The following is a 15907-nucleotide window of genomic DNA, read 5'->3' as shown; positions in this document are numbered from 1 at the left end:
GGGGGGAAGTGATAGAGCGACTTGGTGGATACCTGGCATTTAGCCAAAGTCAAACCATCACATAACTGAATTTTACTTTTCTGAACTTAACAAGTGCATCTGAATGCCATTTGAGAACAAATCTCTACATATCCATCAGCGAGCCTACACTAGTAGAAATCCAGTGTATTTACAGAGTCCACTTCTGCAACTAAGCATCCTATTCTCCTGCCAAATCTGCGTTCTGCCTGTGAAGGAAAACACTTAAAGAGCGGACAAGCCCCCCCCCAAGAATACGGGTCTCTGCAGCATGCTTTCAGGCACTGAATTTTCATGCTCATTTCAATTTATAAGCACTTCCACACATGAATAGAGACTCCAGGTTTTGTGGGAAGAAACAAATTAAAACAGAAGGGAAGAAAGAACACTATGTTGCGCAGTGTAGGTGGGATAGAGAAACCATACTGAACAGTAATAACAAAAACTGATGTATGCCACAGCACAGAAGGGTACATACAGACTATAATAAAACATTGTCAGCACAGTGTAAGGGGCAGTACAAGGTTTAATATTGAGCTGTGACAAATGCCAGTTATTTGCAGTAATCTGTAGCTCTAGAATGAGCTCTAGCACTTCTGGGGATTTCTTCCCCACCCTCACCCCCTGGTATTTTTAGATTGATACTTTCCTCCAGTATCAATGCAGAAATTCTAATGATTTATTACCAGTATTTCTGTGTTCATATTTTCAATTCAAGAACACTGTCTTGAAAATATGTCACAACACACTGTTTTTCTTCCATACTCAAGGAATGACACATAGCAGATGGAATGGAAGTTTCTCAGTTGTACTGAAGATGATACAACTACAACTACAACGACATTTGGATGTTCTGAGACAGTACTGCAGTGTGTCAATTTTTATAAACATTCATTCCTCTTACCACAGCATTAACTAGTCATTAAGGCCTTAAACCTAAAAAACACTTACGCACTTTACTGTAGCTGATCCTTCCATTATTACTCACACCTGTAAAATTACAAAAAAATTATGCAAGTGTTTGTGAGACCGGATCCTATGATCACATTGCTGAGGTTTAGCTCAAACAGACCAAATGGAGGTAAGTATCAGAAATTCATGAAGCCATTTCTACCAGAACCTCACTTGTTTGAGTTAATATGGCTGTGTGCATATATCTTTCTATAAAAATAAAAACTAGCAATATAGAATGGATTTCCAAGTTATTTATATATTAATGCAAGGGCTATGGATGTATTTTTGAACGTATCTTGTAACTATTCTTAAAAGCGTGCTTGGAGTTCATGATAATGCATTTTATATTATTAGACAATATGGCCACATTTTTCACTTTCATTAGAGAGCATATTCGTATGTATTTAAAGTATTTGCATAAATTTTACAGTTAATTGGGTTTTAAATACGCATTAGTTGGATGTTACTTCTAGCCAAATTCCATTAGTATGTCATTGGCAAGGAAAAACTTCAGGAGGAAATTTAGTTGTCAACTGCTGTGAATTACCATTTAGTATTTTTAATATTAATCCGAATATGTATATTAAGGTAGAACATTGTTAGTATGCTTGAATCAAGACAGAATGAAAAATAAGCAACAAATTCAACTAATTGGTTTTATACGGTAAAACATTACAGATAATGAAAAAATTCTGTACTTAGATAAAAGAATAGCTCAAAGTATACTTCATACAGTCCACAGTTCATAAGGCTTCAGATGTGCATTAGGCATTTCACTATTCCCTCTTTTTGTGGTTTATGCATCTGATTTGGTGATGCTTCCTCACCCAGAAACCAATTATGATGAATATAATTTTTAAGGCAGATTTAATTATATATAGGTTTCTGGTCAGTAAATAATTTGATGGTATTAAAAAAAAAACACCAATCAAAAAACCAAAACTGTTGACTATTCCACATTCAGTGCAATACCTCTGTGCTACTGCGTCAAACAATATGGATTGATCCCTGCTAATTCCATTTTGCTGCTGATGGATGAGTGCTGCATATTGAGATTGTACTGATATCAGGCAATGAAGGAGGCTGTGTATGAAATGAGACTGCATACAAAAGGTTAGCTGATTCAGTGGTATCAATGCACTGCGAAGAAATCAGAAGTTATCTATTTTTATGTGTGTGAACTGTTAATTGGACAATTTGTTCTGCATTAACAGTACTGTTCTTTAAAGGTGAATCTTCAAACAACCCACTCAAAGCTGAAGCTAGTAAGGTGGGACTCTGGATTGGAGAAGCAGTTACTTGAATCACAGGCAGTTGCTCTGGAAGAAGAAACATTTGGCAGGGCGCTGAACAAGACAGGTTATTGCAAAAGGGTGACTATGAAGAAAGGTCCCTGGTACTATGTGCATGTGATCTACATCTGGAATCGCAATGCTAAACTGGAATTTTGTAATAAATTTTACAGGACATGTATGTGAAAATCAGACAGAGATAAGCATGGTCAGCACAGATGTGGTTTTATATGGACATAGCCTCTACACCTCTACAGTCCAAGAACAACACAGCCATTTTCCAGGAAGGAAAAAAGCTAGTATGTATAAAATTATATCCTTCAATGAACACGGCCATCAGAATGAATGACAGGAGACAAGACAGGTGATCTCCTATGAAGAAAAGAAAATAAAACAAAACAAAATTGGACAACAACAATGGAAGAAAATTCTGCTTGTAAAGGCCTTTAGTATTCAGGGTCTATCCTTGCCTTCTGGTGTGAGAAGAACAGTTGCAATGCCCTTCTACTCTCATTTCTCAAGTTCATGATGTAATAAGGGTTGAAAATAAACCAAACATGAAGAACCACTTTCTGAAGACTGTATCCCTGACTTTGATTGTCTGTAGATCAAGATATTGGCTTGCCTTTGATTTACTAGGCTGTGCTTTTTAAGCTCCTTTAAGAACAGATCTAAAGCCTGCAAACTGGGTGCATCTGTATTTCTCTGTTCCTCAGGGTAAAGGAGCTGTTTATTCTTAAAAGCAAAACTAGGGAGATGGTTACTCCTGCCCTCTGAGATCAGCACCATCACAGCAAAAGATGCGCTTTCAAGATCTTAATGCAGCTATCACTGGCTGCATCATCTCATGGGTCCCAGCTGGACATTTACAGTTAGTACAGGCTTCTTAGCACTCCAATTTTATAAGATGCCAAGGCAACCCTTTCTCATTTAAGCACTCCTCTGTAAGTAATTTCTTAAAATCATGTCCACTGAAGTATTTTTCTTCCAGGCTATGTTCTCTACCAAACTTGTCTTTCACCAAAAGAGAGATCTCATTTCCTGACTCTTTTTCCAGCAACTGTTGTTGCCCAAATCCTGATTCCTATGTCTGTCTGAAAACTATTCCTTTCAAGATATCTTGATCTGTGGGAAAGTTAAATATTCCTTTAGAAAAGGAGAACTAGCTGGTGACCCAAATTTCTAAGAAAAGTAGGTCTGGAAAGGAAAACCAAAATAAAACAGAAATCCACAAAGATGTATCCTGCTCATCTCTGAAAGATCAAAGACAGGACAGATTCCAATATCTGAATTCTAGAAGTATCAGAAAAAGGAAGCAAATATCAGTTTTTAAGTGTCATAAAATGATGAGTTAAAGATTACATGTAGCAAAAGTATAGTTTGTAGTTATTATTCTTGCTCTAAAAGAGGATCAACAACACCTCAGTATATCCAAAGATACTTTACTAAGGCATAAATAACATTCGGCAGTTGTAAGCACAGCATGTATTGTACCACACAATATAGCATATAAGCTTTCATTTGGCTAATGAAATGTGGAAAGTAAAATAAAAGGAGAACTAAAAGCTAAATAATTAGTTTGTCATTAGAAACATTTTCTTGGATTGTATTTCTATCACTTTAAATATCTATCTACTGAGAAGTTAAGTTTGTCAAAGTTTGGCAACAAGCATGCAAAAGGCATCTAAGTATTATTGTCTGAGATAATTCTCAGATAAACATTACAAACTGCAAATAGATTCATACATGGTTTAAGATGGCATAAGTTCATGCTTCTGTAAACAAGTTATTGTGTGCTCTGTCCCTTCAGCTGACACCCAGAATATGGGCCAGTTTAAAGTAAAATCTTTTTATTCTTTCTGGATCCAGTTTTCAACTGCATCAATTCAGCAACCCAGTTCACTACGTTCACAGATGCTGGTGACAATTTTTCATGTTCATTTCCCAGCATGAAAGTAATATTCTTAGCACTTCTTTGCTTAATGAAATCAATCTGTCAGGAGTATATACAGGTCTGAACAAAATAAGCATCAGTAACAAAGGCTAATACAAGTGAAACCATGTGGGACAACTGCTCAGTGTCTCAAAGCACTTAGTAGATTGTGACATGCAATCAGTGCAAAAATACAACAGTTACTGTTTCAGAGTAGACCTGTTGTTATCAAACACAGAGAAAGTTGTAATAAACATCATTTTCCAATCTATTGGGCACTGCCCATGATGAAGACAGGACAATAGCAATGAATATACTAGGAATTAAGGGTAACAATGAAAAACATTAAGAATTTTATTTTGCCAAATGTAAATTCAGCTTTCAAAAGCTTGGTATGTAACAGATCTTGAATGGGGTTTTAAAAGTCTGCAGGGCAATTCCATTGCCTCTACTTCTGTTCAGATTTCCCAGTCCTGACAGTTTTCAGTGGGAAAATTCAGAATCATTATTAGTGTGAAGTGGGGCAAAAAAAAAAAATTCAGATCACTTGATACTTAAAGTATTAGATGTCAGCAGAGCAAGAAATAACACTCATCAGCATAGAAGATGGAACATAACTTAAATGCTGCAGCCCAGGAAACAGAGCAAAGCAACAAAATCTCTTCCAGTCATTACTACTGCAGATTGCATTCAAAAGCAGTATCATCATTAATGTGGACTTTACAGCAGCCAGTACATTTATGGGATCAGCCAAAGACTTATGTAAGAATACCCAGGCAAGCTGGTTATCCTGAATGTTTCTAATTGCCTTCATATTGCTGTAGAGAAGTACTATTCAGAGACATGAAGAGGTGACAGAATTCTCAGATTACTGCACGGCATCACCAATGATAAAGTATACAATTTTATTTATAATACTTAAGCAATTACTATCCATCATATTACTGAATAATGAGTTTGAGATAAAACTGCGTTTGAAGCCATATGAAGTTGATGGGAGACCCACTAATGAAAGAGCATCTATGTTTCTTGCTGCACACCACATGAAACTATCAATTTAGGTAGCTTTTGATAAATAGCTGTATAACACTTCAATATCAAAGCAAACCAAACCAATATGTAACAATGTATCAACCTTTTAAAAGAACCATGGTAGTCATATCTAACATAAATCCAAACAAAAGGTTAGTGAGAAAGCCCATGCAATTGTGAAAACTGAAATAAAATCCAACAATGCTCACTTGAGTGTGTCCTGACAAAATTCTTACATTTTCTGGAAGGTGAAAGATATGCTTACCGTTATCTTTGCTGCTGTTTTCTTCAATTGTCATTTGTTCTGCTAGCTCAGACAGCGATTCATCGATGGTCTGGCTTCCACGCAAGGTTAAGGAAAGTCTCCTCTTAAACTTTTTCATTCTATCAATATTAAGTCTGGCTTAATGAAGCCTAAAAAAAATTAAAAAGCAAAAAGAAAAAATTAGTTCATCAGAAAATGAAATTTCATTACATCACATAAAAATGCAGGAAGGCTTACAGAAAATTCAGTCAATATGCAAGGTATCCTTAAAACAATATCTATCCTCAAAGCAAGTTTACTGGACTGAAGAAGAGTATTTTGAGAAGTAGGTGCCCATATGTTTTCAAAATTTTATTTCTGTTAGAAAAGAATCTGCTTTTTCAAAAAAAACAAAACAGCTAATTTGATCACTAATTTTACAACCCAATAATAAAACAGTCATCTGAAAATTTGATGTGTGCGCTCTGTTGAGTCCTCCTCCACCTCTTCTACCAAATGCACTGAGGAGGAAGAGGCTGGAACCTTCTCTCAGCCCATTTGTTCATGAATGAAAAGTCACTGAACTTCTCTATAGTTTGCCTTTTCACAAAAGGAGGAAGGGGACAACACTGAAAGCCTTAAACACAAAGGCAATTCTCAAAACCGATCCCACCAAGGGAAACAGATAGCCAGGGCCTGGTAACAACAGCCAGAATGGATGTTTCTCTACAGTCAGGTATTAAGACTAAAATGGGAAAAAAGCAGGAGGCACTTTCTCCTTGGAAAGTGGTAAGCAAACAAGCAATAATAACAAAAGTCCAGGCCAATAAACATATTGCCATAAGTCTAAGCTGGTAACTGAACTTGCAGCATGCCATATATCTGCCCTTGCACAAGAAGCGTAATTCTGTCCTTTTTTACTCCATATGGACAATTCACCCTAGATGTTATTTCACAATACCTTATCTTCTCATAGCCTGCAAGAATCACATTGGCACAGTCAAACACAAGCACAGCATACTTTTAAGTTTGTACTGCTCATGTATTTTTTCCTGCATCAGACTCTTTGAATGCCAATACGCATAATTCACATAGAAAGTTTTTTAAAAATCAATTTTACCTCAATGTCCTCCTTTAAACAGAAAAATGCTAGAAGTAGTACATGAAGATCTGCATTATTTAATAACAAATTGTGAATATGATTACTCTTCTGTTGACACTGTCCTTTTAAGTACACACATTTGAACTGCACAGCTTACTCTTTGTTCAGATGCTACATATAAAAAGGAGAACAAATGTGTGGAACAAGTTGTAAGTGTTTTTTGGAGGTAGGAGAATGTACACATAGACAAAACCATCACAAGTCTTGATTGCACAGGACAGTAACACATAAGGACAGATAAAAAGACCTTTGAGATCTGAGCCCCAAAGTCCGAGATGATCAGCATAATCACTGGCAAAGCAGCAGCTGCATCCAGGGAAAAGAGGCAGATTACAAAACAGAATAACAATTTAGACAACCACAGCTACTATAGGCAGAAAGACTCAGGGACTGGGTACTGGTATGTAGGAAATAATAATAATGTAACTGCTGGAGATACAGTTAAACTAGAAGTTTCAAAACTGCCCGTGTAATGTGTTGCTGTATGTGCAATAAAGCCACACCTTAGTATGAATAATTTTGCTCTCTCACTCAAAAGCAGGATATTCTTATTGTTAAGAAATTGCATTCAGAGAATGTTCCAAGGAGAACATTTACTTTTCCTGCTCAGAACTTGCTTTAAAGGTCCTTACTTGAAAGTGCTTTATTTCTGTATTTTAACTTTTCCAAAACGATGGTCTATGTTTCTTTTAAAAACCTACTTTAAAAAAAAAAAATACTGGAAGGGTGCATCCTTTATATGTGGTTTTACTCAATTTTCCTATAGTGTTCTTTGAAACCTGCATCTTCCTACATGTATTATTCTCAAAAAGAATACGTGCAATTTTTAGCTATGTAATGCCCTTAAGCCACCTGATAGCACAACAATTTATTTCTAATTTTCCACTTGGGCAGTAACTGAAAAAACAGATGCCTTTATATGGAAACAGGCACTTCCTGGTTTTTGATCTTGCAAATATTTAAGCCTACATGATTTTTTAATCAAGAAGAAGGTCTACTGCTGAAGAATATTACATATAGATTAACAAACACATGGATTAGAAAATCCAAGAAACATTTAAAAACTCAAGCTAATATAAAACCAAACATTTTGCTAATTATAGTTACAAAATTTCTGCTGTAAGAGGATGGTCATGGAGTGCTGAAGTACCATTTTTACTAAGATTCTGGATTAACTTCAGGGCTTGATTTTAAGAGAATTTAACAGCAAAAGGAATCAGGAGTGGGAATCCATGTGTGAGAGAACACTTCCTTCTACTGAAATGTAATTCTTTTTTTTCCAAGGAAAAGATGATCATTGATACGAAACCAAATTTACCTCCCTTAAAAGCATCAGTATTATTGTTAATTAATATGTGTAAAGGATGTATATATTTATTAAAAAAGGAGAAAGAAAAAAAAAAAAAAAGAGAGAGGAGAGACCAGTATCTAGCACTGAGAAGGGTCCTGTATTTTTTAGTCCTTTATTCTCACTTCTGGCCAAAGCTGAAGGTCCTGGTAAATCTTGCTGGTTTGAAACAAAGTCTCAGTGAACAGAGCTTTGAAAATATGATCTATAGAATCCAAAGCTACCATTGGTTCTCTAAAATGACAGCATTTTCATAGAAAAGTCAATTTTAATTGTTTAACAAAAAGAGGAACGGTCTGATACTAATTTTCAGCAATTCATAACAGATGCATGCTTATTTTCTCCATTTAACAGCAAATCTAAATCTAAAACTGAGTTACCTTATTAGTAACTGCATGTAATCATAGCCACTAGATGTATACAAGACTCCTGATGTTCCCCCAAATTCTTACCAACTGTGAAAAAAATATGCACTATTATTTTTATTTTTGAGCTTTAGAACAGAGCCCAGGGCTATAAATTTATCTACGCTGAATAAGCTGTACCCAAATCAAATAATTTAGATGTTACGGTACATAAATGCATACACTTGAATGTAACTAATTCAAATTCTAGTCTTCTGCAGACAGAATGAGGACAAGCAATTCGATACGATACTATCTAATACAACCCAGAAAATCTGGCAGATATACTTGTTCAATCCTTATACTGTTATGAAATGAAGGAAGTGACAACGTATTAACGGAACTGCTGCTTCTTACAATCTCCAGTCTAACCCTGAAAAGTTGGTATTTTTGTCTTTAAAAGCAACACAAGTTAATTTGTGAAAACTATGCTAGAATTTATCATTTGTACACATTTTCCTCCTTAAAACCTACGGAAAAATTATTTTCCAGCATTCATTGTCATTAACTCAGTATGCTTCAATAGTCTTAAATACCCACTTTGCTCTCAATGTCATTTAAATGCGATCTCTTTAACACAGCTCTGAAAACAAACTCCACAGTTATTAAATCATCCAGGCAAGATCAGATTTAAACAAGTGAGTTCTAGCTCCCTTTCTCTGTATCAGACTGATGCTTTCCACAATGCCTGTAGTAAAGCACTTCTCATTTAGCAAATGCGTATGTCCACAACTCCCTGGATATATAGCAGAGACATTAAAGCACCTCAGTTCCAAAGTAATAAATCAACTAGATTCTGCACACATCTATTCACCAAAAATCAGAGATCTTATAAACTGAGAGCTAAAAATTCTCAAAAAACCCCACCAGCCCCTGCAAGCTCCCAGACCTTTGGTATCTTGTAAGTGAAAAAGTGGAGAAAATCTTTATAGGCAATTAACATACTCTGTGTGCTTAATCCTTATGAATTTTAACAAATTAAGCTGAAATTTTCCAAAGCAATTAATTTATTTAACATCTTAAATTTTAGCCAGTTTATTCCAGAAGGGCCACAAATTCTAAAAGCTCACTAAGATTTTGCTGATTTAAAGCACTTTGAAGTCAATGGAAAGCCATCCTTCAACTTCAATAAACTCTGGATCAGACTAAATGCTGACTCTTCTGTTTCTAGATGTTATATTACATTAAGATGCATCTACATAGAGACTAAGCCTTTTAAAATTACTTTTCCACTTAGATACACACTGAAGTTGCTATTTGACAGTTTTTACAAGCTGCCTTACAAGGCATTAAGTGTTTTCCAAACATCTAAATACTGTTCTTGTTCTGAAAAATTCATTATCTGAAAACGACGGCTAAAATCAGAGGAAAGGGCAGGAACAGAACCCCTACAAACAGCAGCACACAAACAACAGCGTGGACACAGCATGGCCCTTAACTATGGGTTAACAAACTAAAGCCACAGGCATAAAACACTGAAGAAAGCAGATAACAGTACTCCACATGAACTCATAGGATAGGAGGAGGCACTAACACACGTGGGACACTCAACCCGGTTTCATAAAATCGTTACAACCAAATGGGAACATTTAAGCAGCAGTGGGTCAAACTGTGTAAAGACAGTTTAAAAAACTGCAAAAAGGTGTAGTGTGACAGAGCTCTGAAGATTCTGTAAAGAGACTTACTTTTTTAGGATCTAAAGGTGGAAAATCAAGTAAGGTATTGTCAACTGAAGAATAAAAACAGTCCACACAACAACAAACAATAAGAATAATGAAATTCACTCTCATATGGCCCTCAGCATTCCAATTAATGATTTGCAAAATTCATGGTGTATGATTCAAATCTGAACAGACAATAATTTAAACTTCCGCTAGCATTTTAATTACACCAGTTACAGGTCTGTTAAAGGTTTTCAAGTATGCAATAAACTACATGTCATATGCTTGGCTACATTAATAATTTCAGATTAATCTAATTTAAAAGTAAATATTTCTGAAGCTGATAACCCAATCTTTTGTCAGAGAGGTCTGAATACCTTAGAGTACTGCAAAAAAAAATTTCAATTAAAAACAGAAGCAGGAAACACCTGTCAAGGATATTGTCCCCTTCATCTAAAAAGAAAACCAGCTTTCCATAGTGTTTATATTTATTAAATTGTTCTCTATCTACTTGAAATAAAGAAAAAAAACCCACTATTGATCACTATTGATTTGAGCATGTTGCACAAATACAGAGCAAACTATTAATTACACTAGTAAGAAATATATGGATAATTTATCCAAGATCATAAACCACCAGTTTGAGCACTCCTAAAATTCACATCTAATACTGATGCACCTCCATACAATCACAATTCTACTCTGCAAGAATGGATTATAAATATGGCATCTTACTCATTGCATCTGTTCTCTGTATTTGTCTCAACTTGCATTTGTTCACATGAGTGAAAAAAATCTTCTACTGTACTTTTCCACAGTCTTTAGAATTACTCTGGCCCACTAGACTCTCTTGTCAGGGACAGAGCTACTTACAACATTATTACATTTTTGACCATTAGGTCAAAAAACTGACATGATACAGATATAAGCAACATCTGACAAACAAAGCCTTCATTACTTAGGAAAGAAAAATAATTGTGAAGTTAAATATCACAGACTAGTTTGACTGCCCAGTGAGAAAAGGACAAAGGAACCTCAAACCCTTTTCCTCATTAATAGAAGTATTCAACAGAATTAAACTTTTGAGGTGAAGCCCCTTTTATGTATTTATAGAATCGCAGCCAAACAATTACTGAAAACTGGAGATAGAAAGGTATTCACAAAGGTTACATATCTGAGGCTAGTTTTCCTAGTTAATACAGGCAAAAAGGCTCCTCCCAAAGTGAGTAAGGGCATCTATATTCAGCTCCTGATCTAGATCATCAACTGGAGAAACCTCTGAGAACAGAGGAAATATACGTCCTATAATTAGATTGTGAATACTTCTCCTTATCTTCACCCCCATCATCCCCTTTACCCTTAAGGAACAACAAAGGACAGAAATCAAAAGAATTATTTTTATTTAAAAATCATCCTTTAAGTTAAAAAATATACCGATCATTACTACAGACATATTTAACTATACTACTGGTACAGAATTTGAAAGAAAGAAAAACACTAAATCTGCCAAAAGGGTCAAATCTTGCAGTCCTTTTTCCATATCTTATGCTTACCTTCTTTCTTTTGGACTCAAAAACCTTTACTTAGGTAACCATAGCCAGTTTACATTCTTTAAAATATACACATGTATTTTCCCCCATATAGATACAAGCAATATCAAATAGCAAAATCAACAGAGACTATTGTCTATTCTATTCTATCTGATAGATCTCCCTATATTGTACTGATGAATAGCTCCACATTAATTATCAAAGGTTCTGTTCTCTCAACAGCCAAGTGAAAAAACACAGTATGGGACTGGTTAAATTGGCTGACATTTAAGCCAACAAAACGTATGAGCTGACTGGCAAAGCTTCTTCCATTTGCTGTCAGACCCATAAATTCAAAGTCTTCCTTCTTTTGAAGGTGAATGCAAAAAACAGGTTACATGGATGTGACATATATGCTACCAACAAGCCATGGAACTTTCCATCTCAAAAGATACAAAGTGCACTGGAAACCAAAAGCAATGTCTAATTTTACAAGCTTTGATTAATAAGCATAAAGCCTTAATACAGTGTTCAGAAAAAAAAATCCTGCAAGTTGTGCATGAAAAGCTTGCTGCTCCCTAATAATGAGATTACTTTAGTGTTAGATTTACAGTGTTGCAGTCATCACACTTCTGGGACCATCTTACTTAGTCTTGCAAATGAGACAGTCTTTGGGGGAAAACAGAGCAGAAAACCTCTTCTAGGTTCAGGAAGACTGTGTTAGTTCTAAGACTGAAAAGTATCTGTAATCTTTTGAGAGCCTGAGCAATTCCATCAATAAAAGGCACAGACTTCCAAAAACTGAAGGCTTGCTTCCTCTCCCCCCCTGCCCTCAGTCACAATTCAGGCACCAAATTAAATCATCTCATACTGAACAACCTTTTCTCAACCTCTGGTAGCTCTCAGCCCAGCATCACCTGTCCTGTAAGCATCTGAATTTCCGGATAGTTCCAGACCAGAGTCTCCAACATTTGCTTCTTCTTGTACTCACGAAAAATTTGTATTTACAACCCAACACCTAAGGCAAGGAAAAGCTTTCACCTTATTTCAATATTATTGAATCAAGCATCAAGAGACACAACAAATACATCACAGCAACATAAACTAAGAGGAAAAACTAGGGACACTCCTGATTTGGATAAACAAAGAACAGTGGTGCAAGTTTCTAAACAAAATAATAAAATGTTTGGGCTGCCTTTTCTTTAAAACAGAAATTAATTACACTGAGAAGCTGTTGATAAAACCTTATCATGGCCTGTCTGGAAACTAACCACCAAGTGAGAGCTGTAACAGAGCTCATGCCAGGAAAAAAGCTTTGTAGTTATTAAAACCGCAGACAAAACAAAGACCATCATAAAAAATTAATTTTCCATGATTAATTGGTACAATTGCTGTAAATTTACAGCTCACAATTTTTTTTCCTCCAGATGTCTAATTTTTGGGTTCATTACTTGTTGAACCTCATATACATTCTGTATAATGTGAACACCATCACCACCCCCAACCCAGAAAGGCCTTCTTTACATTAAAACCTACAAAGCAAAAGTAAAACCAAACCCTTCCACAAATACTGTATGCATACATGCTTGTGCATATGAGTAATATCAAAGAGTTAGGAATGGTTTAAAACCAGACAGTTTTAGATGCATTTCTCTTACACTTGTATGTGCATGCAGTAGAGAATTTTTAAAAAAAGGCAAGAGAAACAAAGCTGTTTCCCAGTTGAGGGTTTTGTTTTGCTGGGTTTTTTTTGGAAGAAAGCACAGTATAACAACACAGGAAGAATTTTCAGTTAGCGAATAGGAGACGCTATAGAAGCAGCACAGCATATATCATGTTCTACAGTACCGACAATATACCTGTGTATTTTTCCTATGAATAAAATGCCACTTTTAAGATCTGATGCACTGAATGCATTATACCAAGACACAAAACAAGACATTAAGAAAAGTATGGCATGATAAAACAGACTCTTTAGAGACTTATTAATGCATGTATCAGTCTCTTCTGCATTTTTCTGGAGATTTTTGACAATAAGCAGCTGTGGTACAATTACTATTTCTGAAATAACAGAGAGATAGAATACCTTGGGTACAACTAAGAAAGTAACTACTGAAAGAAACAACAGCCTAAACAAGTTTCTCATAGTCAGGCAGAGTACATGCAATATCTTTACTGAGATATTTTAAAGAAAATTCCGAAGGGGCACTAAAACTCATTCTTGCAATAAACAATCTTTGAATTATAGTGGTTTTGTTTTGGTTTTTTTAATCAATTTACATATTTTACATACTTATAAATTGCTCTGATTTGCTGTTTTTTAAAAACTCAGAAATTCTTGTCTTTTCTTCCCTTCTCCAGTCCTGTAATTGGTACAACTTCAGAGATTCCTCACTAATGGAAAATCTCTGAACAATAAGTCAATTACAGATTTTTCTGCTATATTAATTTTTACATAGCTGTCAAGATGTCCCAGCATGGGGGCGATTTTTTCTGTTACAACATTCACACAAATGTTGCTACATCTGTCTTAAGTGTTCATGCTGCCATTTAATGGTCAACTGGATATGCACGCATGGATCATTTAAAACACCCATTGCCAGGGATACTAAACACATAAGACAGACACCGTTCCTAATGCAAATTGTTATTTAGCTGACAACCTGGGAAAGAAAGAAGAGTTTTGACATATGTTTGCCAAGCAGCTTTGCAAATAATTATGTTGGCAACAAAAAGGTGGTGGCAATATGCCCTACAAGGCAGAGAAGAGAGCATGAGCCTGCTTAAGCCAATTTAATACCTCCATGGAAGGAGAGCACTGATCATTAGTGCACATCAAATGCAACATGAGACTGTCCTCACTGGGTGTAGTGTGATATAACTGCTGTGTACCAGAAAAGTAGCCTGAAAAAATGCAGAGTTTTGCCTTATGCTCATTTAGCCTAGCTAAGCAAAAACTGAGATCTGAAATAAATGCAATCTGTGAACAAAATAAAGGACAACAGCAAATGCTGTTAAGGAAAGATGACATGGGAAAACAAGAACAAATAGATATGAAATACAAGTAAAAGCACATTCAGCACAAGTGCCTTCATCCTCTGCAATAGGTTCAGGCCATTACAATTCCCTCCGCACAACAACCACATGCAGATTCTTTTTCTGTCTCAATGCTTCTGCAGCAACATCCCACTCCCAAATTAAGTCATCCTGCCAAGCCTCACAAAAGGTATTTTTCAGGGCACTTTCAAGGAGCAGGGGAAAAAAGAAAAGGTACATCTTCATTTAAACATACAAAATAAGGCAACTGCTACACATTAAGCTGTCACAACTGTCACTGTTGGCTGAAACCCAAGAACTCTACACAGAGACTAACAGATTTGGAGACTGAAGATCCTTCTGCATCTACTGGATGTTCCTTTTTTTCTGCCTGTGTGGATAATTCTTCCCTGTGTGTCTTTTACACACAAGCTTACATATTGCTTGCTCTTCTTCCAGGTAACTGAGAGTGAGTTCAGAAAAGGGTTCCCAAATTCTGAAACTAAGCAGAACAACTAAATTACAAATCCATAATTTGGGCGACTCCAGTTAATCAGTTTGAGAGGTCACGCCTTTCCCAGACCGAGCAAACAGTCTAGCACATCAAAGGATACTACTCAAACTTTACATTGCCTTCTCTTAGTATAACCAGTTATCTACCTGAACGTATCCAAGCAAGTTTTCTGGACCTTGAACAGAGACCAGTGGAAGATTAAGAAACAACAATAATGGAAAAAAAAAAAAGTTATTGACAGAATTGAGACAGTGACAAGACGTCAGCTAGACTCAGTGGAGACATGGTAGAAAAATCTGTAAGTAAATGACACAGTAAAAAAATCTGTAAGTAAATGACAGATCAGTAAGAGCATTATTTTATAGGAAACCTGGGAAAGTAACAACTATTAATGTCAGTCAATAACATTAAATCAAACATGAATAATTATCAAACAAAACCTGAGCAACAAGTAGTCTCCAGAGGTTTTTTTAACAGAATTATAAAAGGTAAAATAACTGTGGCTAATACCAGGCAAGCAACACTGATACCATCAACAAAAGCAGTTACACATGGAAAAGTAGAATTTCTCTAGGACCCTGCAAGCTACAGCTTAAAGGCAGAGTAAGGAGAGATGGATATTTTATTACAAAGTCTCTGTAAAGAAGCAGAGAAAGGATCACACAATAGGTACAGAGCACCATTTCCAAATATGCATTTGTGCTGTGTAGACCCATCTGCTATATTTTGTTTCTCTGGCAGAAGACAGATGTGAGATTTTATGTTTGTCTTCAAAATAAT

The 15907-nt window shown here is 35.8% G+C and overlaps 1 protein-coding gene across 2 annotated transcripts in view; it reads right to left on the bottom strand.

Annotated features, from left to right (window-relative positions):
• The window catches only part of CDK17 (cyclin dependent kinase 17), an 88944-nt gene that overhangs the window by 52825 nt on the left and 20212 nt on the right, over positions 1–15907 (bottom strand). Inside the window, exons 2-3 of one of the 2 annotated variants that reach the window (XM_026867826.1) lie at positions 5495–5643; positions 970–1008 (exon numbers count right to left, since the gene is read on the bottom strand). In XM_026867826.1, coding sequence (XP_026723627.1) covers positions 970–1008; positions 5495–5612 — 157 coding nt within the window. In that variant the 5' untranslated portion in view covers positions 5613–5643. The remainder of the gene's footprint in view (positions 1–969; positions 1009–5494; positions 5644–15907) is intronic. The other variant, XM_026867827.1, reaches the window with a different exon arrangement.

The sequence above is a fragment of the Athene cunicularia genome, assembly GCF_003259725.1.
Source record: "Athene cunicularia isolate RWA chromosome 1 unlocalized genomic scaffold, athCun1 chr1_part2, whole genome shotgun sequence".
Lineage (NCBI taxonomy): Eukaryota > Metazoa > Chordata > Aves > Strigiformes > Strigidae > Athene > Athene cunicularia.
This window is presented reverse-complemented; position numbering and strand designations above follow the sequence as displayed.